At 35.4% G+C, this 27815-nt stretch overlaps 1 protein-coding gene and 1 long non-coding RNA gene across 7 annotated transcripts in view; one reads left to right on the top strand and one right to left on the bottom strand.

Moving 5' to 3' along the window:
- The window catches only part of LOC120516124 (retinoic acid receptor beta-like), an 878498-nt gene that overhangs the window by 567204 nt on the left and 283479 nt on the right, over positions 1 to 27815 (top strand). The window contains exon 1 of one of the 4 annotated variants that reach the window (XM_039737585.1): positions 18020 to 18372. The exons of the other annotated variants lie outside the window; for them this stretch is intronic. Coding sequence (XP_039593519.1) covers positions 18216 to 18372 — 157 coding nt within the window. The 5' untranslated portion in view covers positions 18020 to 18215. Of the gene's footprint in view, positions 1 to 18019; positions 18373 to 27815 lie in introns of those variants that run through there. 4 annotated transcript variants of the gene reach the window in all.
- On the bottom strand, positions 309 to 27815 carry LOC120516125. 3 transcript variants are annotated; one of them, XR_005630782.1, is made up of 4 exons: positions 27355 to 27815; positions 4456 to 4635; positions 4076 to 4221; positions 309 to 2008 (listed from the first exon to the last, which is right to left on the bottom strand). It is a non-coding gene; the product is annotated as an uncharacterized LOC120516125 (long non-coding RNA). The 3 variants fall into 3 exon arrangements; XR_005630781.1 differs by lacking the exon at positions 27355 to 27815 and adding an exon at positions 11021 to 11053; XR_005630783.1 differs by lacking the exon at positions 27355 to 27815 and adding an exon at positions 8684 to 9155.

The following is a 27815-nucleotide window of genomic DNA, read 5'->3' as shown; positions in this document are numbered from 1 at the left end:
CATTTAAAGGCCGCCATTTTAAGGCAGCAAGTGAGTTCTGTTTTGGACTCAGTTGTGTGAACATGTCTGTTCTTATTGATCGATTTTGCAGCCAGGAAATATTATATGTATGGCTGCCCCAAACCTTTCCAATGTCTCTTTGTCATTCTTGTGACAAGAGTTATTTGTAAACTGTCATACAAAATGGCCACCGAGATAACTTTCAATCTCTCAACTAACTGACCCCTCAAGTTGTCACCTCAGAAAGCAAGCCCCTGGCAACCAGGACTTCCACAGAGAAACAAAATGGCATCACACATGACACACAATCATTTTCTCACCTTTAATTAAGGTTCAGATATAAAAATAAAGATAAACAGAATTGCCACCCCTAGGTAAACAACATTAAATAGATGCTATGAAAATTTAAAGGCAAAACTAATTCATAACAAAACTGGCCTCTTATTAATAAACCCTTGCTCCAGCTCAACCAACAAACTCCAAATAGAGGGGCCCCTTGCTTGAGGCAGACTTAAATCCATTTCGGCGTCCCTTAGCCTTCTGAAACACTAAAAGGAACTGACCTGTTAGGGAGTCTCTGTGTTATTTTATCATCTGATCGGCTGGATGGTGATGATCAATTTCCAGCAAGTCACCTCAAACTGTACCTTTAAACAAACAATATGGTACAATTTTTGAGAGGATTGTGCTATTCTATATCAGATAGCAAGATAAGAATCTGAAGTGCTATAATTTGGTTGCTCCAAGTAACTTTTTCATAAAATGTGCTTTATACCCCCAAATCTATTTTTTAACCTCCTGCATGTATAGCAGTACCTTTTTTTATACATTTTCATATATTTGTGTATTTGTAATAAATGATTTAAACATTGTTCTCCTTAAGTCTACATAGCCACATGCAAATATCACGTAGAAAACCACCAGCCACTGAACTGAAACTCAGAATGCTGGATCAGTGAAGTAGCAGCACTATCAATGGACCACAGTGCTACTCTGGCTTGTTGTACTTGTATTTAAATTCTTTACCTAAATTCAAGAGAACAAAAGCCCAAGCACTTTTACCTGAACAAAGCCATATATCATTTGCATAAATTCAAAAAATAGCTTATGTAATATGACCAAGTTGTTTAGCTCAAGTCTATGCTTATCTGCACACCACATCCCGATTCTTATGAAATACGAATTTCTGATGTGGTGCCATATCAATAGTTTTTGAAAGTCAAGATAGTTAATGTCATTTGCTCAACAGCTATGAAATACTTGTGTTGCTTTTTCCCAAATTTCAATTATTTTTATAGGTTTAAATAGGTAGATAGGTACAAAAGTCAGGGTATTATGCAGACATTTGTTTTACAGCCTTCATTTTGTGTTTAAATTAAAGATAGTTATATATGATTTTTATCTTTTTAACTATGAACTCTGTTCCAGCTAGTAATTTGAACCACCATATCTGTTCAATGTAACACTACTCCAGTTGTTCTGTTTACTTCACTTCATTTTCTTAGAAAAAAGGCTAAACAGACATAAAAGGGCAAATTGTTGACCAGAACTTTACTTTTGCAACAATTGGAAATATGATCTGAAGCTGTATAAGGAGAGGAGGGTGAACATTTTATTGATGAAAGACATTGTTTGGGCAAGCCCAGGATGAGTCAGTCTGCCACTGGCAGCAAAAATGTATTGCTGAAGTTTGTCTTTCATTCCTAAACACTTAGAAAGTGATGAAAACGGAGACTGCTGCAAGGTTCATGACCACATTGACATGAATGGTGGTTAGTTCGAACACAAAGCTTACAGTTACCATTAAACAAAAAAAGCTCTCTGTTTGAAATTGTACACTGCTGTCGAGCTGGTTACCAATTACAGAAGCTTCTTTTACGTTGATAAAGAACATAAAATGTTTCATTAAATTTATTCATATTCAAATCATCTTCAGCCATTGAAATTTGTTTGCCTTACTGTTGCACAGGTTTTGAAACCTCACTCATTTATGATTTTCTTTAGGTATCTGTAAAGTAAAATGAAGATTTGTTATAAAACATAAAAAGTCCATATTTAACATACCTTTCTAGTTGCACATTCTATGATTTCTTAATCAAGCCATATTCTTTAGCATTTCTGTATAAAATAAAGGATTGTGTAAATCAGAAGCACCTGGCAAAGATTCAAGTCTGTTCTATTGTTATATTGTCACTGACGGCTCCTCCTACTGCTTCAGCAATCTTCAAAGCAACAAGATGGGGCTGAGCTGCAGCTAATGTAAGCTTCAACATACAGTATAGCTCTTCCAAGGCAGACTGTCCGGCATATGTATAGTTGAGATTTTGACTGTCTCACTCAATAGTCTTTTAAAAGTTTTATTATGATCATGCAAATAGCGAACCATGGTTGTGACAGCCGCATCCTGGGTTTATAATCATTATTTTTTTATCGGAAACATAGGCTGTAGCCCCCATGACATCGACATGGGTTAAGCAGACTTAAAAATGAATTGAGAGATTTTTATTAGAAATGAAATAACCAGAATCATAATTTATAAGAGCTCCCATTACTCAGACAGAAAGAACATGACATTGCTGCCTTAGAAACATGCCACTTATGGGCAAGGCACATTCCACTCCAGAGAGAGTAATCATATTGATTCTAATGGAAGCTAATAATACAGAGGCTTGTGCAGCTTAGCAAGATGCCATATGCATCTTTCCTCACTCTTCAGCAAGACTGCCTGGCAAGTTAATTATAGCCAACTTGTGGGTGCAAAGAGTTGTTTAATCTTAACTTCACATTTGAAAGTTGTTTTGTGGGACCTAAGTCAGGCATGGCGCCTGAAACAAATAGAAGACTCAAGATTAAAACCAAAATAATTGATTACAGACAAAGACAACTAATAGCACAAAATGAATCTGAGAAATTCAGAAGTTAGCATGATGCTCCTGTCTAAATGCTGAAACATGTATACATGCAATTTTCAGCTGCTGTAGATAACTGGATGCCTCGTCAGAATTAAATAATTGTAGTACTCAGTTGGGCAGAAACTGCGGTATCAGCTTAAAAAGATCACCTCCTGGAATACAGCTGAAACTTTTTCAAGATATTCAATTCAAACATTGCAAAAAGTGATTTTGCTGAAGTTGTAAAACTGCAGTATGTATGTGTGTGATTTTTGTTCTCTCAGAAGTAAAAAATGCAAAACCACTAATGAACCGCAAGTTTTCCCATCACCAGATATGAAAATGCAGACCGTATTGTAACTAGCCTTCTACAACCTGAGATTTTTGTATCTGTGCTTCAAATCTGTCAGGACTTGAAGCAAATATAGCACTTCTAAAACAAATATTTGAAGGTGACAGTTTGACTGTCTATGTCATTTTCTCTCTGCACATACGTTTTAAAGCTTTATCATCATTCATTTACCCATTCATTATAAAACCAGCTTAATTCAATTTAGGTTTGTGGTACTCATGTCCAGTGTTTATTCTCATTATTGAACGTGCATGAAATTTGTGCCTTTTAGTGATGTAGTATAGTCACACATTACTGTTAATTCAAATATGAATTATTTAAAGCTTGACTGCATAATTGACAGCTGAAGAGTTATAAAATGTTTATTTGTGTGAGTTTTCTGTATAATGTGTATATACTGTATACAGTAGAGATATATATATGTGTGTGTGTGTGATAGTACGGGCGTGTGATACATTCGTCACAAATTACTGTCGCTCATAGATTTTTCCCCCATTTGAAAATGCCACATATCTAGATCTGTCAGCAGCAATCTTGAAAATGTCCACTAATTTCTGACAAGCCGGAATAACTTTCCTATGGCACAGGGCTGCCAGCTTGGATTCCACTCTCACTACCCCTTTTTCATCTTTTTTAATTGTTCAATTTTAGTTTTACATATGTACAATATAAATAAGTGTTGACCGTATTTCCAAATAAGGTACAATTAACAAATGTAGCTCTTAACAATAACATTATTAGAAAAACAAGAAACAAACAAAATGAGGAAATATTGGGGTCACATAAGCATAATAAGAATATTAACTGAATATGCAAAAGAAGGTTTGCTTACCTGTGTTTACGGTTTTTAAGATCTAATAAATACATTTAACTGTGCTCTTCAAAATTGTTTTATGTATTATATGTTTGCTTGCTTTGGTGATAATGTGAAGAAAGAATTCCATTGTCCTCAAAACATTTGGCAATACAGCAGATAAACTAAAAAAAGATAAAAAAACAGACTACATAATATACGCTATAAATATGAAGTAAGTTTTTAGTGAGTGGTATAATCTATTCTTGCATTATACCTTGTAGTTGTTATTATTGTATTGTATTTCAGAGGTGACAATGATAGATTGGCCATCTAGCTTTGTGAAGAGGATTACTTGTGTTTTGTTTTGTGTATTGTATGTACCCCATTTTTGGACCCCCATTACATGCCTAACTTACCTTGAAGGGGGTCTCTCACTGAATTGCCTTTCCAAAGATTTTTCCTTTTTTTTTTTTCCGTGCAAGGGTCTTTTTAGAAGTTCTTTCTTGTCTTCTTAGGGAGTCAAAAGCTGGGTTGGGGTTGTCAAATAAAACAGGGCCTGTTAAAGCCCATTGAAGCATTCCTTGTGTGACTTTGGGCTGTACAAGAAATAAATTGCTGTTATTCTTGTTGTTGTTTTTAAAAATGTACATTTATTCACACATTACAATAGTAAAATTACTAAACTAGAGTAACACATATATCCTTCCTAAAAATATTAAGTTAAATATATTTAGAGGTAAATGTGAGAAGTAATGATTCTTAACAGAGAACCAACTTTATGCACTGCCCCAATTTCAAAAACAAGAATTTCAATGGCTTTACAACACAAAGTACACAATTTTTCATCTTGACAGAACTTATATCTGAGGAGTTTCTGGAGTGTGCTTTACTATAAAAGTGAATTTCCTTAGTTTTCGCTGGAATCATCCATTATTCTAATACGAGTTTGCTGATGTTTGAGCAATTGTTAAATATAAAGTATTTTCCTAATAGTATGCTTAGCTGGTAACCAAAGTTTAAAGACTTAATTGACCCTTAAGAGAAACAGAACCACAAGGTGAGCAGGTTTGCAGGGCAAATATGAAAGAGCTGTCAAATTACACACAAGATTCTGCCTTCATGAAGGCACAAGCAACACAATATACTAAAACAAAAATGATAACTGAGATTTGTTGTCAAAATAAGGCAGGAATGAAAAAACAGGAGAAAGGGTTCCTGATAAATGCTACATTTTCTTGCAAAATTCTGTGGTTTTATTTGCTATGCAAGAGCTTGGCTGCAGACTGCAGCACACCATATTGCTTTATACTTGAAGTGCGATGATCTCAAGCTTCACTCTGCATGACTCTCTTGACTGGCCACTGCCATGGCAACCATAATGCCTGTTGCCGGGCCCAGGACTAAAGCATCACAAAATGGTGGAGCCTGTAAACACTGACATTCCCAATATTCCAAACATCACAAAAGCCAAATAGTAAGGTTAGTTTTTATCGGGACTATAAAATGTATAACAGAGTCTGAATCAAAATGCTACCAAACAAAAATCACATCACCCAGTAGTTGAGGAGAGCTATCTTTTGTAAGAGAAGATATTATTAATATAATGTGTAGATACATTCCATGCCCATGAAATATAATTTTAATATTCTGCCTTCTCACTCTCAGAACAGCTGGCTCAGGCAGTGGGTGAACATTTCACCCTATCTGGATTTAATGTGTGGACTTTCCCTAATGGCGACAGAGGTGCTCCTATAAAATCTTTCAGCCACCAGGCCACAGTGACCTGTAGTGGCTCCTTATACCATGCTGCTTTAAAGGGTCATGGTCTACCTTCCCTTGACCATTTAATAGTAGAACCCCAGAACATTCCTCCTGGGTTTTTCTGTTGATAACAAATGGATGGGGAAACATAGCTTGGTGTTCTTGATCAAATATCTTTATGCTCTATTGGTAAACATCCTACTGGCTATACTTTTATTTTGATAGTAGTTTTGCAAAAATAAACCTCCAGTATGCCACCCCTAATCCAGCCCAGCCCCCACTATTATGCACTCCCATTATTTCAGTCTCCAGACTCTGACGCATCCACTATAAATGATAGGATTGACAATTGACATCCTTGACGTGAAGTTCACCAGTACAGAGTACATTCCCTCAAGACCCTCTTTTCTAATTTTTCCATTCCTGCTTCAGGGCTGTTTCTGTCTGGAAACCAAACTATTACGTCACCTTTTAAAATCTGAATGACATTTAATGGTTACCTGTATTATAGAACTGAATGTGGCAGAAGAATATATACTGTATTTTAGGTTGGAATTTCTTTTATGCTAGTGTTATAAGAAAAATAAGTTTGCACTGACATGTTAAGATAGGAAGAAAAAATGCTCTCAATAAATTTAAATTAAAATAGTGACTTGTCACGTTGACAGTTTCTCATTATTTTGCCAATGGTTTTATCCATTTTCTAGTCACAGTACTTCAAAGACAGGTAATAGAATAATAAAAAAAATATTGTCATCTCTTGCCCTATGTGTACATAAAGCGCCTTTCTTAGGTATTTGTATGTCTGAACCTGCTGTCTGTGAAGGCGACTCTGTCAGCATGCTTCATATACCTTTACTCCTCCTTGTACGTCTCACACTTGCACGTCCTCTTTCATTTCATCACCAATGCCAAACTAACCAGTCTAAACTCTTATAGTGATTGGACACACACACCTTAGTATTTTATTACAGAATAGATAGATATCCATGTACTTTTACCACTTAACCCAAATTCAGGATCATAGGATGCTGGAACATCATGTATGAGGCGTGAATCAACCCTGGACAGGGTGTCAGTCCAAAGAACTAAGTGATGCAAAAATGCATCCATTACTCATTTATTCTTATGTAATTGCGCATTAATGAAGGTTTCTCTTGTTGTTAAAAAACTTACATAGCATCAGTAAAGTAGTCGTTCATCTATGCAGCATGGACTACTAAAATATTTTCACTATGGAATGGTCAGAGGGGGCTTAAGTAAGACATGTGTCTCTTGATGTTGCATGCTTTAGTATAAAACCTGTGAATCCTTAGAATCCATAAGTAATTTTACCTGCATATAAAATGACTAGCTCCACAGAGGTGAAGAGCCTATTTACTGATGCTTTACAAGAGTAATTAAGACCAAAGGATGCCTTAACAAGTTAAGGTTTTGTTACACAAGAGTAAATGAGTAATAAATGCATTTTTGCAATACCTAAACTAAAGTGTCACCCTTATATCTGACATAGGTCATCGGATGAAGTTGTTTAATTTATATTCAGTAGTAATTATACTTGATCTTACACATTATTCAAATCTCAGTATGATAAGTAAATGCATGTAACATAGTTACTGTACTAAATAAGTGCAGTTTTTATTTACAGTTCTTTCTTACTGCTGATCACACACATCATTTGGAGGATCTCCATGTCATTTCACAGGGCTAATTTACTTTACTGAATGGACAGCTCCCAATATCTTTGCAAAAGGACGGAGGTCCAAATCTTTAGAGTCCTGGTGCTTCCTGTCTTGCGATATGGTTGTGAGACATGGACGCTATCCAGTAACTTGAGACGAAGACTGGATTCCGTTGGTACTGTGTCTCTTTGGAGAATCCTTGGGTACCACTGGTTTGACTTTGTGTCGAATGAGCGGTTGCTCATGGAGTCCCAAATGAGGCACATTACCTGCATTGTGAGGAAGCGTCAGTTATGGCACTACGGCTATGTGGCGCATTTCCCAGAGGGTGATCCGGCTCGTAAGATCCTCATTGTTGGGGACCCATGTGGCTGGACCAGGACAAGGGATCACTCACGTAACACCTGGCTGCAGCAGATACAGGGTCATTTCCGGAGGGTGGGACTGGACCGCATGTCTGCCTGGGGGTTGCCAACCAGGATCATGAGTTGTTTCATCGTGTAGTGGGTTCGGCAACGCACTGTACCAGTGCATGCTCCCCAACTTGATTTTTTATGTGTAACAAGGATTAATATAATGAAAATATTCATTCATTTATTCATCAATCTATCTACCCTTTTTCTGAAATTGCTTATGGAAATTTTCTCATACTTAGGGCAGAAGCCTTTTCGTAAAAATATCTGGTGGAAAGCTGGAATCAAACCTGGACAAGATATCCGTCAGCAAGTCAATCCTGCCTTTGATTCTTAATTTTTCCAACTTTTCCCCTCTCACCTCATACTCATTCTTGTCTATGGTGAAAATTTTTCTTTTATATATTATCAATTAATACATTGTAGACTTGTATTTTTTAACAGAAATTGTAAGACAGCGTTTCTCTACCTTTAAGTATTTGCGACCCGAGTTTTCATAACAGTTTTAATCACGTCCCCTCTAACATTTTTTGAAACGTAGATGCATGTTTTATTATACCTACTTAACTTTTGTCGACATTTATCTAACTCTATATTTATTGTTCTAGTATCAAAATGTAGTTTAAGTTAATTTGTTTTGCTTTCAACAGATGTTTTTTTCATATTTTTCATTCTTGTTTTCTTTTTTCACATCTTCGCGCCCCCCTAGGGGGGCCCGCCCCACTGTTGTAGGACCATCACTCTCTTTGGATCACCAAGCCCAGATGGTGAAAGCAATGGGCTTTTACCTTGAACTCCTTTCTTTTTCCAGCTTTCTTCAGTGTTCCAGAGGTCATCATATCATTTCTGCCAGTAGCTGTTATTTTTTTTACTTTTTCTGTTGGTTTAAAACACTATAAATAAATGAACATGTATGCACACAATGCCTTCTTATTGCTCAATGTCTTTGACATTTTGGATCCACAAATTAATTTCTCCACTCTTGTTGTTGGCCACAGTCTCAATCTTATAATCTATTGAGTAATTGTTCTAACACATGTCTCCTCCTCTGATCTCACACTCACTCTGATCATTTCGCTGCACTGCTGTCACCTGCTGCCCCATGAGATTCCTCTCTGCTTCCTGCTTCCCTAGCCCTGCACACTCCTTTTCACACAACAATAAGCCTCTTTCCCATCAAACACTGAGGATGCTGCACATCCATAACATGCAGCCTTAGTAATTATTATTGATCTGTTTGACCTTGTCAGACCTGGATTATTTAGGGAGAATTCTACCTGCTCCTGGCACACTTATGTTTATCCTAGAAAAAAGAGAAGTCACTGGCCTGAATTTTACTGAATTACTAGAATTCTTTTTTATATTTTTCCTGGGTGGTGCACCAGTTAGAGCTGCTACTTCAGGGATCCAACATGAGTTGAAAGCCCACTCCCAGTCATTGTCTGCATTGAGTCTGCATGTTCTCTGGAGTTTTATTCACGTACTTAGGTTATTCTTCTACATTTCCAAGACGTGCATTTTATGCTGATGGATGGCACTAGATCGGTACCATGTGGGTGTATGTCTGTGTGGGCCCTGCAAAGGACTGGTGCTCATCCTTCTGGTTTCAAGCCCTGTGTTTGATGTAAATGAAATAGGCTGTGGACTCCAATGACCCTAATTTGGATAAAGCAAGTATAAGAAAGGTAAGTTTAAATTCTAAGAAATCTATCACCTACATTCATTTACTTATTGGGCGGACGACTTTATTCAAGGCAACTTAAAACATTTATGATACAATTGGTTACATATCTTATAGTTTTCCAACTGGAGCACAGGCAGGTCAGATGACTTATTCAGGGTCACACAGTGTTCGCAGCAGGATTTGAACCCACAACCTCAGGCTTTGAAGTCCAAAGCCTTAACAACTATACCACTCTGCGTACATATCACATTACTCCCAACTGACTAGACTACACTAGATTTCAGTCTGTTTCAGAATTTGATTCAAAGATCTGCTACTCACTTACAAGAAGTTAGTTTAAATACCTAGAGATACATTTGTACGTTTTACACACATTGTAAGCCTGTATGACTTTCTTTACAAAATAATGGCAAACAAATCAGCTCTGTGACTGATGCTCATGTAAGGTGCCTGTGAAACACCGAAAAAAAGACTGAAGACCCTTCTTTCATAAACTGCTGTTGGAAAACCTATTTCTGCGTTTCATCCAGGACATTTCATTTTCAATTTTCCTATTTTAGTTTATGCTGCTGCTAAATTTTCCAGTATATTGTCTACAATAAATCTGCTATTATGGACATAAACTACATTGTCAGTCCTGTGTTGTATTCTCCATATTTGCTTTCTATTTTGCTTTATTTTTCTTCATGTTTGCCTTCTAAAGTACTTTCTGATTATGTTCAGTATAAAAAAGTGTAACATAAAATAAAAACGAAATTGATTTATTGATGAGAGGACCATCAACTGATAATTCAAAAAATATCTGCAGATGATTTATTTATTATAAAATAACCAAACAGCTGCATGTCTGAACAGCTGGGTGTCCAGAATCTGAGGGAAGTAACAAAAAGAAAGTACTGTTCAATATTTTCAACTGCCAGGATTCAACTTTTAAAATTTCAATATTAATTGATTCTCCTACAACTATTGATCATAACCAGATAGTGTGATTTATGGCAGTTGTGTTGGAATATATTGCCTTAAACATAACAAAATTTCTTTGAGTTGTACTTCAAGTTTTGAATATCGTACTGACAAACATGAACACAGGAATTGATTTATTTGATTTGATTATTTCTGTATAGCACTTTTCACTGAGTGCAGGTACAGAGAGCTGTGATAAGTTCTTATGTAAAATACAAGTATAAATGCAGGCATAAATTTTAAAATTTACTAAAGTAGTAAACATAAAGATGCAAAACATACTTAGAGCAAAAGTGTTTAATATACATGGAAACCAACAATATCAGTCTATTAATTAATTATTGAATTATGGCCATAGTTCCAGCTATTACAATTACTTACATGTAGCCTACACTCTATGTCTAATGTTATGCAAACATTACCGAGCACGGAGAATTGTAATAATAATAATAATAATAATAATAATAATAATAATAACCTTCTTCTTTTGGCTGCTCCCATTAGGGGTTGCCACAGCGGATCATCTTCTTCAATATCTTTCTGTCCTCTGCACCTTGTTCTGTTAAATAATAATTATTATTATAATAATTATAATAATAATAATGAGGAAAGCTTAACAGAGTAAAGTGGTTCCTGCCATTCTAGTTTGAAAGTCAAAGTGAACAAACCAGACATTCCTTCTCAATATGTATGTGTAAATTCCCTTTCTTTATAATACTGGCTTATTTTATATGAATAGCCTTGAAGCCCATCTCATGTTAGTATTTCATATTGTAAATGATAAAAGTCTGTCTTATTAAAAAAAAAAAAAACTAATTTTTGCAACAATTTAGAAATATTATCCTCAAATTAAGACAGATGGAGTAGAAGATCCTTCTTTTTTATGTTTAAATCCTCACTTTGCAGGTTTGTCAGGGCTAATGCCTCCTACCTCTAAATCAGTTTTAGAAAGGTGTGCTTTTTAAAGAATGAAGAACTCGCGTCTTTCAACAATGCCATAAATTATCCTCCAGCAACGTTTATTAACTGCCTTAAGCGCTTCCTGTCGCTAGGAAATTGGTTTTAAAAAATAGTGTCCTAAAAACAGCAAGCTATTTGCTGAAGACATAAGTTATCTGAACTATACCGAGCTGTCTTACACATGTGCTGTTACACTAGCAGCTAATGGTATGTTTAGACAGTCATGGTGTGTTCCAACTCCCAGTGCTCCAGTACATGCTCTGTCCAGTGACGCATTCCTTGCTAGAAGGATGAAAAATGTCTGACTTAAGAGGAAGGAAAGCTGAAACAAACTACTATCAAAAAGGGGCCCCCCTGAAAGCTGGAAGTCATGCTAGTGATCTCCCACCAATTCTTCTCCATCTGTCATGTTCACAATAAACATCTTCACTTCTTCCTAATTTATTGCGCCATTTGATCATGCTGATAGGGTTGCTGCTGGCATAAATAAGCTTGTAGATGTCTTGCTGAGTGCAATGTAAATACATTCTGATTAGGCCACTGAATTATATTTATTTAACACGGATGTTCAGGATCTCTGCAGTGTGCTTGTGAATCATATAATTGTGCTAAAAATTAAATCAGATAACAGAGATTTCTTTCAAACAGTTCTTAAAGTGATAAGTACACTGTGATTTATAACTGCTTTGTTCAGGATGTTGTTACTTTCACATCCTTGAAAAAAAAGAAACAATGATACATGCAGCCGGTTCATCGTTTCTCAATATACCTTAGTTTGTTTTTTTGATATTTGTAATTTTTTTTATGTTTTAACTGTATTACTACAAAGTATTTAACATTGATTTATCATTATAGAGATATGTTTGAATAGGCTGTATATTTTTATCTATTTATCCAAAAAAAAAAATATATATATATACATATACACATATATATGCATATACATATAAAAAATATATTTTAAAAGTATATATACTATATACCTTATAGATATGTGAATATATATGCAGTATATACATACATATGTATATATATATCTGTAAATCCGTGTACAGTATACTGTAGAATATATATCTGTCCATCCATTTTCTTAACCCATTTATCCAAGGCAGGGATGCAGGGACACTGGAGCCTACCCCTGCAAACATAGGAACACAAATATAAACATACAGTATATATAATTCTTAAATGATGATTGAAAATATTGTCTAACTTGCTTATCCAGTTAATGGAGAGCTGCTGTCTTCCCTTTCAAAAGTGAAAAACAACTTATGATGGGATAGCAGTCCACTGCAGCGCTCACTTACATGCCATCATTCATTCTTACGAGGTCAATTTAGAGCAACTGCTCAGTCTAATGCACATATTAACCCAGAAATCCAAATAAAAACCCATACTGACTCAGGAACTGTGAGGTGACAGTAATAATCACGGCACTACTCTAGAAAAAAGGAAACAAATCACACCAAAAGTACTGTATGTTCCTGTTATTTGTATTTTACTTACAGTAATCATTTGCTTATGGTAATGATCTGTTTGTTATATTATACTTTTTGCAATACATAAATTATAGACAACAAACTGATCCATTTGTCAGTGTTTTCCAGTTTTAGTCATGTTTAACTGATATGGTATCTGGCAATTTCAATAGTTTTTTACTGAAACAATTATTACCGTAACATTTTTTTTGTAAACTTCTAATATGTGAATTTGTATTAATTAATAGACAAATGAATTGACCTGATATGAATGTTATGTGTGCAGGTGTTTGCATGTATTAAAATATTAAAAATAAATTACTGCAAGAATTTGAAAGTTAGGTGTCTTATGCAAGGTCCATTCCTGTCTTGCACCTCAATACTGCAGAAGCAATTTCCTCTCTCTCAGATTCTGTAACTGGTTATGAAGTTAGATGTACTGCATGTTATTTTCAGATATTTTACGTTTATTAGCCAAAACAGTTTTCCTTTCTGGGAGTAGATTCTAATGTGCTGTAAAAGTTTTTGAAAATCACAGTAAATCCGTTAATTAATAACGTTTCAAAGATTACTTTCATTGATGGATATTGAATCATTAAATTAACTTATGAATTTGACATATTCTGTAGCTTCTTGATAAAGTGTTCTAAATTTTAAAAAGTGAAATGGTGAAATCCTTAATGAATTTAAAAAGCTTCAGATATTCTTTTCATTGATTAATTAATCTTGAATATTTATTCACAAAAAGTGCTTCTGATGTTGACATATTCTGCAGCTTCTTGATAAGGGGTTCTAAATTTTAAATTTAAAACCTATCAGACAAAGACAAAGAAGAACATGCAGTCAAATGGTGTTTGATAGGTCCTTGATTTGTTACACTATCACTTACTTAACTTTACATTTGAGTATAAAAATAGGCACATAAAAGCCAGAGCAATGTTGAAGCAAGGCGTCTAAAAAATAAAAGTCACTGTGACGTAGTAAATTGTAGCTGAAAGGAATCTGTTCTTCTGTTGGTACAATAAACTTTGTTAAGCAGCAGTCAAGTGAAGGAAATTCATCACAATTAAGTATCTGTAGCTCCTGTGCATGTCTTGTTAATGACCTGAACCTGAGAACTTAAGACCAAAGGTTAAAGACACTGACGTTTCCATGGTTTGCTTTTGCCTGCAATAAATTAAAAATGTACTTAGAAGCTTGTGATGCATTCACACCATTGCGACCAGTCTGTTGACATTTCCTGTGTTACTAGAAAGACGAAAATCTCATCACTTCTGTTTTAGCTGTCTGAATATTTTTCAGAGACGCATTAAGTCCTACAAAATTAAGAAAATTGTTAAATAAATAACAAATGTATTGAACAAGTGAAGTGAAATAAAACTTTTCAAAAAATTGCACAAGAAAAATTATTAAATCTTCGTTGGTTACTAATAGAGACAAATGATCTTAAAGTTCATAATCCAATTGATATCTAAAGAAAACAAAATAAAACACAATTGTGCATCACAGAAATATATTTGACCTTCTCCTTTACTGAGATGCGGAGATGGTTTTAGATATAAATACAAAAATCTGAGTGAAATAATGCATTCACATTTTTATTTTACCAACTCTTCCACATTGTTTTACTATAGCATTTTCATATGCATTACAAATTGCCCTTACAAAATTTTATTTTCACTTTCGTCCCTACAGTATATATTTTTTGAATAAGGTACTGTTTATTATATAAGAATATATGTTGCATTATCTGTAACATTTATATTTACTGTATATTATATTAATATTTTATTTATGCTCACCCATAACAAACCAATGTTTATGTTGAATAATAATTTATAAGAGAGCACTTTTAATATGTTTATTTTGCAATTAAAACAATGTTGTGTACTATATATGAATAATTATAGCATGCATTCAAAAAATTGGACTGGTCATTATGTATCACATGACCTTGCATTGCTTCAAGAAAAGGCAATGAACGCAACACAAGAATGACAGAAAATGTATTTCTAAATTTTGAATTCTAATGTGATGAGAAAATTCATTCCTGTACTTTTCATATACAAATATACCCTTCATAGCAAATTAATATGCTTGTCTTTGATTTTTTTTTTTTGTCATTAAGGATGGAATCTTCTCATAGTGTATTTCTCCAACTTTTATCTAAAAGTAACAAATATAAATGTGAAAGCAAATGCCCAAACATTATGGTATGTTGGCTATCAAACCTGCCTGGAAACTATCATTAAGTTTACAAGTTCAAATCAAACCATATTCTCAATGGCTGACAATAGTGAACCACTTAAGATGTCTGTAGTGTAATATAACTCATATGACATGCTTAAGAATACGCTTTTACCATGAAAGGTGCTAAATGCAATGAACATTTGCATTAGATGCAATGGAGAAGCTAGCACTACTGCTGCACAGCTCCAGAGTCCTCAGTTCAGCTTCTAGCCTGGTCACTATGTATGGAGAATCTGTACATTCACTGCAAGCTTCTATTGGTTTTTTTCCATATTTCATATATGCATATGTTAACTGCCGACTGTAAATTGTCATTTTATGAAAATGACAGAATGTACTCTGTGATGGACTGGATCTTGTCCAGGAGTTAGTTTCAATCTTCTGCGTGATGCTTCACCCAGTAATAAATAAAAAATGACTCCCAAAACATTGCATAACATTTTCAAACTCACTTAATCCAATTTAAGGAGTCAGCGTCCAACTTGGCCTCCCCAGAAACAAAGAAGGAACCAGTTCTGGACAGCGTGTCAGTCCACCAGGGCCCAGTCATGCCCACATTCACACAGGAGTTAACCGAAGCAGCAAGTCTATGGGAATGTGGGAGGGAGACCATGTCACTATGAGGAAAACCCACACAGACATGGGGAGAATGTGCAAACTCAACATGCACAACTAAGCAAGCAATTCAATCAATTTGTCAGGCAACTGCACTTTCCACTTTCACACTGTGCAGCCCTGATTCCAAAAATTTAATTTGGTAAATGAATGAGTGTATGGCCAGTCTTATGTTTGTATGTATAATGTTGCGCATGACAAAAAAGATTTTAAAATCTATGTTTTGCTTTGATTGAAATTGTTTTTCAAAATGTAGGTATTCATGACCAGTCTCGCACACATGTGAACTGTGCTAATTTACGTTTGTCAATTAACAAAACCATTTTATATGTAGTTGAAGCCTAAATTCAAGATGACTTACAAGTTCAGGGCAAGTGGTGAACTGTTTACAGGCCCATTGCAATGGTAGCACAGACAGGCTTACCAACTTATTCAGGGTCACACAGTGAATCAGAGGCAGGAACTCAACTGGCAGTTTTTGGTTTAAAGCTCTGATGCCTTTGCCAGTAAAAGAAACTCCCTGCCTAACCTTTTTTATATTGTATATCTGGATATCTGTAGGATTTTCCTACTTTTGCTAATATTTATTAATGGTTTTGAGTAACAGTGTAATGTACTTTATCTCTTTCATTTAAATTATGTTTATGATATTTGTATATCTTTCATTTGACATAAAATACAGTCTGACTGATTAAATGAAAACAGAAGACTGAGGTAACGGATCTATTTTATATAAAATAACTGAAAGGTCCGAACTTGACCTGCATTCACAAAATGACTGTGCATTATCCCTAACTACTGGGGATTTTGTTTTATATAATGTAAAGTCATTTTAAACACTTGTCTAATGTAAAGTCATTTTAAACACTTGTCTTTGGTGTGCGTCCATTAATTTAAGCAGAGTTCGCGCACGCTCCTAATGTGTCCTCCCTCACTAAAGATCACCCAGCATTTTTTTAAACCTTGAAGTTCAATTTGGCCTTGAAATTAAAGATGCATGCTGTCAGGTTTCAGAAGCAGGTGCCACTCAGTCCATTTTAGTTACTCGAGTTTTGTACCAAAGAAAGAAGAAAAAAAAAGACTTAACACAGGCTTACTTTACAATTCGACCGTAATCATATGGGATGTGGAAATGGGACCATTTTCAAGGGGGCATAAATGCCTGCATATACCCAAACTCCCTCCATTAATGCCACGCGCGTTCTGTTTTATACTTGATGAGACAACCTTACTGTACTTCTCAGTCAGCAACAGCAGCCATGTGCTTGAATTTTATGACAGTTTAGGGACTAAGGGTGGGGCGCAATGAACTGCAACAGTAAACGTATAACGAGCAGCTTTTTCCTTGCAAGCAAAGTTCGCCGACCTCGCTCGCAAAGCCGATCGCGCGCGTGTGAACTTGGGTTCATTGTCCACCCGGTGGAGATGTTTCTACCGCGGTCATTTCCGATTACTGTCGCTCGGACCGCTTTACGAGAGCAAGGCTAGCAATGATCACTTTCTCACGAAACAATACGATCCCTGCGATTTGCGTTTAAACACACCAGTGCATGCAATGTTGCTTACTCCCGTGTTTCGTTTTGTCTAAAAGTCTTTAGCGTAAGTGCGCCGCGTAAAGAAATAAAATAAAATTAGCACATCGGGCAGAAAATATAAAATCTAAAGTCTTCCGAAATTCTCCAAGCACACGCTAGTGTACAGTACATGAACAGTGCGCAGCCCGCGCAAGAGGCTCCTACCTCGCAGCTCGTAGTGATTTCGGCTGCTGGTAATTTTAAGCTGTGTGAGAATCCTGGGACTTGGTGATGTCAGACCGGTTGGGTCATTTGAAGGTTAGCAGCCTGGGAAGGGTTCATAGAAAGTTCACTCGCATATATTAGGCAATTCAATCTTTCATTCTCTGTGACAAAACTAGTAGGAAGTGAGCTGTATGGAGGCAGAAGGACCCATTCGTCTTTAAAGGGGAGAAGCGGTTTTTAAACGGAGATTCTTCTATTTTGCTAAACTCTCGAAGGCGCCGGTCGCAATGTGAAATACCGTCATCCTTATGTTCCGCTACAAGCTGGTGACAAGGACTGTTTTTTCTCCTTTGCTAAAGCCAGGATCTATTTCTCCGAAGGACCCCGACCACCCCTCTTCCTCGAGTTATCTGGATTGCCTGTAAAATGGTAAATGATCATTTGGATCAATTACAGGCTTTTAGCTGTGTTGTCTGTCATAATTCATGATTCTAGTCTGGGAAAAAGACCAAGAGCTTACGTGCCAAAAAGGGGGCAGAGTTTGATGGAGTTGAGTCCACTTTTGCATGCCATTTCCCTACACACCTAAAGGATAAGCACTTTTTTTGCAGACAGTCTGCAGAGGCTCATCATGTTTGATTGTATGGATGTTTTAGCAGTGAGCCCTGGGCAAATGTTGGATTTCTACACTTCAAGTCCTTCTTCATGCATGCTCCAGGAAAAAGCTTTGAAAGCATGCTTCAATGGACTGGCACAAAGTGACTGGCAGCCCCGACGCAGCGCTCAGTGTAGGTTCACATTTGTTCCCTTGCATTTTCCCATCTTGTCTGTGGTGTGCAGAGACGTGAGCGCTTATATACATATTTATATAATATTATATGGAGATGTTATATAATATTACATAAAACATATCTAATGTTTGCGTGTGTGAGATGCGTGGGTGTGTCAGTGCGTTCCTGCAGAAATACATTTAACATGTTGCTAGCGCAGTGTTTCTGTTATCCTTACGTGTGGATGTACACAGTCATCATGCAGCATCTTAGAAAATGGTGCCTTCCAAAATGTGCAATGCGGTTTTGAAACGCTGGAACGTTATATAATAATGAAGCCGCAAAGCTGCATGTTTATTTCTTTGTAAAAAATGTGCAATTCTTGTTAAATTGTATACCTCTCACGGTGCATCGTTGCCGTTTTGCTTTATATTAGTTTGACTGCTATTGCACAGTTGACAACATGATCTTATTCAAGTTACTTTTGTCGAGTTATGGAATCGTATTTTTCTATTGCAGACCTAAACTTCGCCTTTATTTTTGTTTGTTTTTTTTTTTCTTTTTCATCTATGACTTTTGACACCTTTTCGCATCGCTGCCACGAGGTGATGTCTGTTTTAACTCCCTTGATTTTGTTACAATTTTTCTCACTGTGGGCACCCCAGTGCTTTTTTGCCATTCATTATCACTGCTGGGATTGCATTCGGTGATTCGTTCGCTCGGCTTGGCTCTTGCGTGTGTGTACTAAAGTAGCGTGGTGGGCGCGAGGGGGTGGGGAGGAAGGGGGGTTAAGTTTGGGGTTTGCGCCGGCAGGGCACTGAGTTCTTACTGGCAGAGTTTTGATGCCAGTGTTATCTGATCTCGACACGGTGTGCTGGAATGTAAATGGTAAACAGTGGGGCTGCCTTTTGCACGACCGCTCCAAGCAAAAGAAGTGACAGGGGGCGATCGGCCTTTCACTTCTCCAAGGGACCTGCGGGATCTTGCGCGGCTTTGACACTGATTTAGATAAATTGCCCTCCGAGTTTTCAACAAGGTTTCAATGGAAAGGTTTCAACCTTTACGATGTACACTCGTCGTTAAAGGCTATATTAGCCATTGACAGGTCTTTTGGAAAGATTGATGGTCAAGTTTTCTATACATTCCAGAAACCTTTGTTTTTCTTTTATCCTAGAGGGAGAGGGGAAAAAAGCCCAAAGTGCACAATTCCAGAGCTCCAGCTTGTGTGTGTTTATTTCAGTAGTATTTGTTTAATGAGTTTTGAGGGGAAATGTATTCTACAATGATAAGCCTAATTCATTTACAAAACAGGAATTATGAGTGCAGAGTTTTTAATCTGAACAATTTTAGGAATGAAATTACAACACTTTAACTTTGTGCCTGTCGGTGTAACTTGTCCCCTTTTACAATTTTCTAATGCTTATAATAGATGACACCTGTGTATTAAAAAAATGTCCACGTATCATTTTAAGAGTTTTCATGAACTTTTTAGTGTATTGCATTCCGATTGGAAATATTTAAAAAACTAATTTGGCGAGGTGTACACCAGGAGAATTTGAATGCATATTTAATAATGTAAAATGCGGTAATTAAAAGTTTGGCTGCATACCATTGAGGATTAATTTTGGAAGAATGTCTTGCCTAAAATGTAAACCAAGAACTGATTTCACTTTTTAAACTTTAACATACGGATCAAGCTGGAGATAGATAATAACCTTAGTACAGTATATAGATATTCTAAATGAAAAAAACGCAGCCAAGTCCATTCATTCTTGTATTCCAGTGAACCTACTTTATATAGTACTGTACATCGGTCGCCGGGCGCTGAATCCAATCCTGGTCTCAAAGATTACAAGGTAGGAGAGTCTGTCAAGCGTGGGACGGCCAGTTCAACACAACCGCCTCGATCTGATCAGTTTAAAGTTTAACTTCTTGGATCAGCTTTAAGTGCACATCTCAGACTTTGATGAGGGAATCAGAGGCTCCGGTCTTTGATCCGCTCGTAGACGATGTAATCTACAGTTTTGGGTTGATGCTGTATTTAAAGAAGGAAAAAGAAATCTTTTAAAGTTATTTGTTATGCATAGTGGTGTATTCGGACTCCGCATGTTAAGCCAATCAGGATAGGACCAAAATAGCATCAGCTCTATTAATTAAACAGCGAAACAAACAACTACAGTATTGCCTTTGTGAATGCGAGCGGGAGCCCTGAAGTGATTTAACCTTTTGTAATGTATGTCTTTAAAATATAATACTAAAGTGTTTCCAACAAATTTCATTTATATTAAAGCTTTTGCAAGTTGGAAACAAACACAATTAAGATTGCGCTAAGGTTTCAGTAGAACTTGTTGCTGATCGATATTTAGTAATAATTCATGACTTGCTAATATAAATTCAGTATGACAATAAGCACGCCAGAGGTGTTTTATTAGTCTCGTGCACTGAAAGGTTTTAAAACTAATCCTGTGGAATATATCAGCTCCACACATCAAACGCGCTGAAGGGTCTCTTATCAGAAAAAGACACACGGTTAATGGATGGAATTTGATAAAGAACTGTTTTTTTTTTCTCTCACCCACAGTATTCAGGAAACGAGTTCACCTCTCCTGCCTCCTTCAATCTATCTATGGCTATGAGCGTATGTTAAAAAAATAAATAAATAAAAATTGTGAACACTAATCATAATGAATTATTCCATAGCCATGGAATGGGTTTGTCGGGTTTGATAATGGAGGGATCGATAATGACAAAAAATAACGTAAGATAAACATATCGAAGTGGATATTATATCGCAGTACCAATATTGAAGTATAAACCCGAAGGTTCATAAGACAAAGTTGTCATTTTAGTAATTAACAAGAATATCAGGTCGATATGAAACAGAAAAAAAAAAAACTTGCTTGGTAGGGTGATAGCGGTCCTTCCCGGTGTTCCCTTTTGGGAAGTTGGGAAATCGTTTAGTCTCGTATTTGTTTAATTTACTTACTAAAGAACTTACTAAAGATCAGTATGAGTTACCTTCTAATCAAAATGTATATATCACATTGCACAAAGATGACATGCGATTTTAAGCTTGCACTCTAAATTTAACATTATTATCCAAAGCTTAAGGATAAATTAAATGGAAAAGAACCCGCCGTGCTCACTTTTTAAAATATAGGAAGTGAATAATGTTCACCTTTTTATGACTGTTGGGTAGGCGAGTAGAGGTGATTAAATCATATTAAACATTAAAGAAGTAATTTAGCCCTTGCGCTCATTATGATAAGAACGTACTCCTAATTTGCATTTCATTGAATCAGAAAATAATTAGCATTAAATGACATGTGCAAATGAAGGAGATAACGTGGTGTTTGTTTTAAATCTGCAAGTCAATTAATTGGAACGGGAGGGGGCGGAGCGAAGGTTTATCTGCTCTGCTTCCATTATAAGAAAGGCTTTTTTTTTGCGCAGGACGCTTGGGACCGACGCATCCTCCCATGGCAAAGTGAGCTCTTGTTTTAAGAAAATTCCTGAAATTTAAAAGAAGGCCTTATCCAGAGGTCGTTGAAAACATCAAAGATACCCGAAGATTGTGTCTAATGGAAGCCTTGAGGGGATTAATTAGCCAAGTGGATTGGATTGTGGCGCAGATGGAATTTGGTTCCTGTTGTCTTGTTTTGGTTCAGAATTATAAAGTAATTTAAATGTTTCCGTGAATGAATTAAATGAGCCTTTGTTGTTGCCATACTACATGTGAAAACAAATATAGCACTACTCATTTATTATTAATATAAATACAGTGGAGACGGCGCAATTGGTGTGTTGCATCTTAATTGTGTAGTGCCTACTTTCTTTAATGGCATTTAGCACACAAACCCAACTTTTCATTTTGGCGCCGTTTTTGTCGATATATCCACAATCTTCTCTGCCTTATTAGCCAGCTCAATAAAAATATACCAACTTATGTTATGAAAGCATGATGACAGTTACAGGACTCTGTGGTCATGAACCCATGGTAATAGGTTGAGTGGGTTAGTTTACCCAGAACTCGTATAACGGTTTTACTGGGCTGCGTGGTTGGTGGTTGCACCTAGAACCTTGACAAATAACCATACTTTCATTCTGGGAATGGTTCTTTGTGCATGAAATTGATACATTGGGCTTAGAAAATGTCCAAATGAACAAAACAGAAATGCTTGATCTAAATAGACTGATTAAGAAAACCTGAACATAGTAAAAGTGCTTTTAAAATCTTGAAGCCATTGGTTTTTCACAAATCAGTTATCATCTATTCATGGCTGTTTGCATTATTTATAATATATGGAAATCAATTAATAAAGGTTCTTTCTGGAACCTTCATGTGGATGGTTCTTTTGGGAACCAAATATGGTTTCCATATGGATTTGGTCTGAGGAACCGGTCTGGCATTTTTATTGTTAGATAAGTTACAAGCTAGTAATCCACCTGTCTTCTCTAGCAGCATGGGAAGCGAGAACAGAACCCACTCTGGATGGGATATTAATCCATTGGAGTGAACACTCAGACTTCCCCTGGCACTCACACACAGAGAAGACTGGTATAAAGGTGCCTGGCATGTATTTGTTTGGAATATGGAAGAAAAAAATGAAGAACCAGTAAAAATCTCAAACAGTTGCTAGGAACGATATATTAAATATTATATTATAAATATAATCAAATATATTTAGTATGACACCTTAAGTTTTAACTTATAAATCAGAGATTCTGAAATCTTTTTGTTAGTTACATGCAAATTAAGTTTTTAATACAATTTGTTGGGCATAAACTTAGCAGATGGAAACATTGCAAATAGGCTGTCAGATTCCTGCCACTTTCCAAATGGCTGCTGTTCCTGTAAAAGAGGAACTCAGTTTGGAGGAGAAATGCACAAAAGGTTAATGGATGCGGAGAGCATTTCACCAGGTTTAGATATTTCAGCTTTAGTTAATAATTTGGTTTTCATTCTTCTTAAACATTTTATTTAAGTAACCCATTTTAAAAGTTCAATTAATTAAAGATCAAATCTCAACATTTTTTCACCATCACTATATGATTTTAAGATGAGCCACTGTCTTCATTCTGCATAGCAGCACCATCAAGTTCAAGGCAATGGTTAGCGAATTGCTCTTTAACAAAGAACTGCTTAACATTGATTATTAATTTCAGTACATTTATTTGTGTACAGGGACCTAATACAATAAGCCAAAAGGTTTTAAGTAGGGAGTGTTTCTTATTGCAGTATTTTACATGATCAATATTAACTGCTCCTCCATTGATACTAAATGTTGTATCACATATCAGTAAATCACAGAGATGTGCTTACAGATTACTTATTGAAAGATCTAATAGATCACAAGGGAGGAATTAGAAAAAATATATTGCAAGAGCCTCTGCCAAAAATCCACATTTTAAGGGTTGTGTGCCTTAGATTCTTTTCAATATGATTCACTTTCCATATTCTATTCCTGTGTCTGAGGGCTTATTAGTTTCCAGCATGTGATGTGTGTTGCTGACAGCTGACACAGATGCACTGTTATCCCCATATTTCTGAAGAACTTTTCTCCTTTTATTATTTTGACTGGTAATATTAGCAGTAATGTCAAGGGAAAATGCAGTGGGAGAATCATTAATGTTTCATCTGCTGTCCTATTCTTGCGGCTTTCTTTTGAAGACATGCATGATGGGTTTTTAAAATTTAAATGATACTGTTTGTCTTTTATGTGCTGCAGTCTATGCATTTCGTTTTGACTTTGTGCAAGTATGAGGTATCCCTAATGTGAAATTTTAAGGCGCAACTGAAACCTGAGTAACTAGTAGTGTAGCCACAGTCAATTTTATGATTGAAGAGGTGACATATATAAGACAGGCACATTTTTTGCATTTAATCGAAAAAAGAAAACAGAGAAAACATGCAGGAAGTACCTTTAAATTAAATTAAAAAATGGATTTGTAGTATCCCAGAATAGTACATACATATCTATGTAAAAAATCGTAGTTTGAAGTTTACTGTTTAAGAGCTTAGATCAGCTTTGTAAACCAAATGGTTACCAGCATAATCACAAAACTCTCACTATTACCCCTCAAATCAAATTTGAACTCCCTATCTATCTATCTATCTATCTATCTATCTATCTATCTATCTATCTATCTATCTATCTATCTATCTATCTATCTAATACTGCCTTTCATATATATCTTTTTGTCTATATACCTATGCAGATATATATTTTATACTTAATATACTAAAGATTGTGCATTTCTTTGACACTCTGATCTTTTCCTCCCATCATTAGTGTATCTGCGTAATACTAAAACCATGGTAGGTTAGGTAAAATGTAGCGAGAAAGGATATTTTTTCCTCAAATACTGTTAAAACATGTTCGTTTCAGAATTATATAGAAGAGACTTATCCTAAGTTATAACAAAATATGTGCTAGATATTGATATTAATTGAAAGGAAAAACAAGAACTGGACAGATATTGTGATTACATAAAGATGCAGTAAGTTAAAACATGACTCAAAATCTCAAAATGTGTATGTTTGCTTGTCTTGGAGCTTACATGTCCATCTATTATTATTACATATTAAGCTTATAATGTTAATATAAAGGCAACGTCCATATAGATAGATACTGTACTTTATTTGTCCCCAAAGGTGAATGAAGACTTTGCAGAAGATCATTAAAAAATATGAACATTAGAACACAAACTTCTGACTTTGGATAATAAGAGAGATATTGTCATCTAATAATAGGCTTATGAGTGGGAGTTAGTTGTTAGCTATTTACAGATATTTTTTTTACAGCTGATGTACGGGTGGGCTAAGTGACTTGCTCAGGATCATACAATGAGTTGAAGATTGAGATTGAACCAAGCAGCCTTAGGTTTGGAATCCAGTGCCTTGGGCACTGTACCACATTACCTAAAATAAGCTAGAAATTCAAGTATTCATGTATGTTTTTCTGTAAAAAAAAAAAAAGAAAAAATATATAAACTGAAACACCTTTACAGTTTTTTGAAAATCCCCAGTTATACCAGGGCAGAAATTAGACATTAGGCAATTTCAAGAAATTGAAAAATCTGTTTTGAGTGCATTAAAGCATCATTAAGAAAGAAAGTCTGAATTTTATAATGAAACAAATGTAACACTGAAGGCTACTGAAAATGTATATTTTTAAATGCATATTTATATAATAAAAAAAAATTCTCCTCTTCGTTTTTAATTGTTTTGATTTGATTGCAGTATTTCCGGTTAAATGTTTTGTGTCGGAAATCTGCATTTCAGTGATGTATTGATTCTTTTAAAATAAATGATTCAGTATACGGCACTGTTAAGTGTCAGGAACATTGTCATAATAATACACAATTTTGAAAATATCTTGAACCTAAAATTGGGAGGACCCAATAATTATCTGTTCTTTACTTATAAAATCTAGAAGTAACTTAATTGGTACATTGTAAAAATCATTGAAATTAGACAGTTTAAGGATGAGCATATCTGAAATAAAGCAATTTAATTTTTATTTGAGCCTAGTATAACTGACTGAATATATACCATTTTTTACTTTTAAGACCGTTTAACTCAACAACAGAAATGTTGATTCATAAAATGTGTATATTTTGAAATGATAAGAAGAAAACAGGTTATTAGAACACTGTGAAGCGCTTTCAGATATTTGTAACACCTCAGATGTCTGAGAAGCAGCTGCAGTGTTCTTGAAGAATAAATGTAAAATTTTGGAAGGTTGTGCTTGCTAAGTGGATTTTACGTTTTGTTGGTAAATATCTGATTTTTGAAATGTTTCTGATAAACAGTTAAGGGGAATAGGGAGGTAATGATAAAAATGAATATTCAGTAACTTCTAGTTTTTTAGGAGCTTTAGAATTTAATATAATATAAAAGTGAACTAAAAGTTTCACATTTATTAGGTTTTTAAATGTTTATTAGTAACTGACAAATAAATAGAAACATCTTATTTTGAAAAAGAAGGTGTCACTAAATTAATTTTGGCATTTACAGTTCGTTTTAAAGTAATGACATATTTGATGGCAGCATGGAGTGTCTAGCGTCCTGTGTGTTTTTTCTTTCTTTCTTATAACAGTATAGTGCATATGTTTAGTTTATATATATTTACTTATATATATTTAGTTTAGTTGTATAGTATACTGTAGTTTTAAGTGCTTCAAAAAAAATACACACCCTTTAAGCTATACTGTAGGTATTATAAAATCACACCCAATTTGTTCAATTTCCCCATGGGATAATGCGGTACTCTATCTATCTATCTATCTATCTATCTATCTATCTATCTATCTATCTATCTATCTATCTAAATTGATGCATTTATTTATTATTTCTGCATTTATTATTTTCGTGACTTGCATTTTACGTAACAGGTTTAAGGCTAGATTTAAATTCATTTATATGCATTTCAAATATAAAATGCATGCATAAAGATACATGGGATCCTAATTGTATTTTAAATACAGTCACACATTTTAATAATTTTTTTTATATGTAATACAGATTTCAAAAAATGAAAATGCAAAAAAAAAAGTGTTTTTGTGAGCCTCTCCTATTTCTCCAACATTTAGTGTCTTATAAATAATTTGTTCCATAAACTATATGGAGGCCTGTGTTAAATCTGGTTCTAATTACTTGTACTTTTGTTGAACTTTGCCGTTTCCTTTGACTCTGTACTTCTTGGATGTGAGCTATGTGCCCTGCACTCCAGTCGTGAATTCAGTAAAAAAAAAAAGGAAAAAAAAAGGCAATGACTTGTTGTGCTGCCAACAATAATGAGGGCAAAATGAATATTTTGGCTAAATGTAACACTTCTTGATGTGTACCTACAGTACACAATGGGAGTGAGCCGAGGCAGTGGATGGAGTGCACTTCATTCTCCTCAGCACAAACAAGGAAATGCCTTTTGCTTTACTCTCTTTATTTGCTCCCCTCCATGTTGTATGTGTGTGTGTGTTTAATAGAAATCTACATACCTGCCTTCACAATACAGTAACACAGAGGTGCCGCTCCCCACTAACATTTCTGTTGAAGTCACTTAAATCTGCCATCCTGGGCGAGCTCTTGACAGTAGGTTTTTATTCGTCTGTCACTCTCTGCTTGTTTTAAGATGACTTCTTATCTGTCATACTGGTTTGACCTTTCAAAAGAAATTCCAAACATGTTGAGAATTGCGAGCAAATTCTGCCGTTAATCCCTTGTGAATGCAAAGTGTGGGGACTTGAAAGGTACAATGTGACGCTGAAGCCCTGCCTTTCATTTTCTTTTGCTTTTCTATAATATAATAATAAACTGTGGATTTTTGGAACAAGAACAAGGCTGCTGCAAAAATCCCATGCTTAAGTAACTGCCACCAGTAGTCACCTCTTTAGTATTGTTACTCAGCTGCCCACAATTTGAGAAGCCTTAAAAAAAAAAAGAGCATATACGTATAAAA

This window comes from Polypterus senegalus, chromosome 15 (genome assembly GCF_016835505.1).
Source record: "Polypterus senegalus isolate Bchr_013 chromosome 15, ASM1683550v1, whole genome shotgun sequence".
NCBI classification, from domain to species: Eukaryota; Metazoa; Chordata; class Cladistia; order Polypteriformes; family Polypteridae; genus Polypterus; species Polypterus senegalus.
The sequence above is the reverse complement of the archived record's forward strand: the minus strand, read 5'-3'. Positions and strand labels throughout refer to the sequence as shown.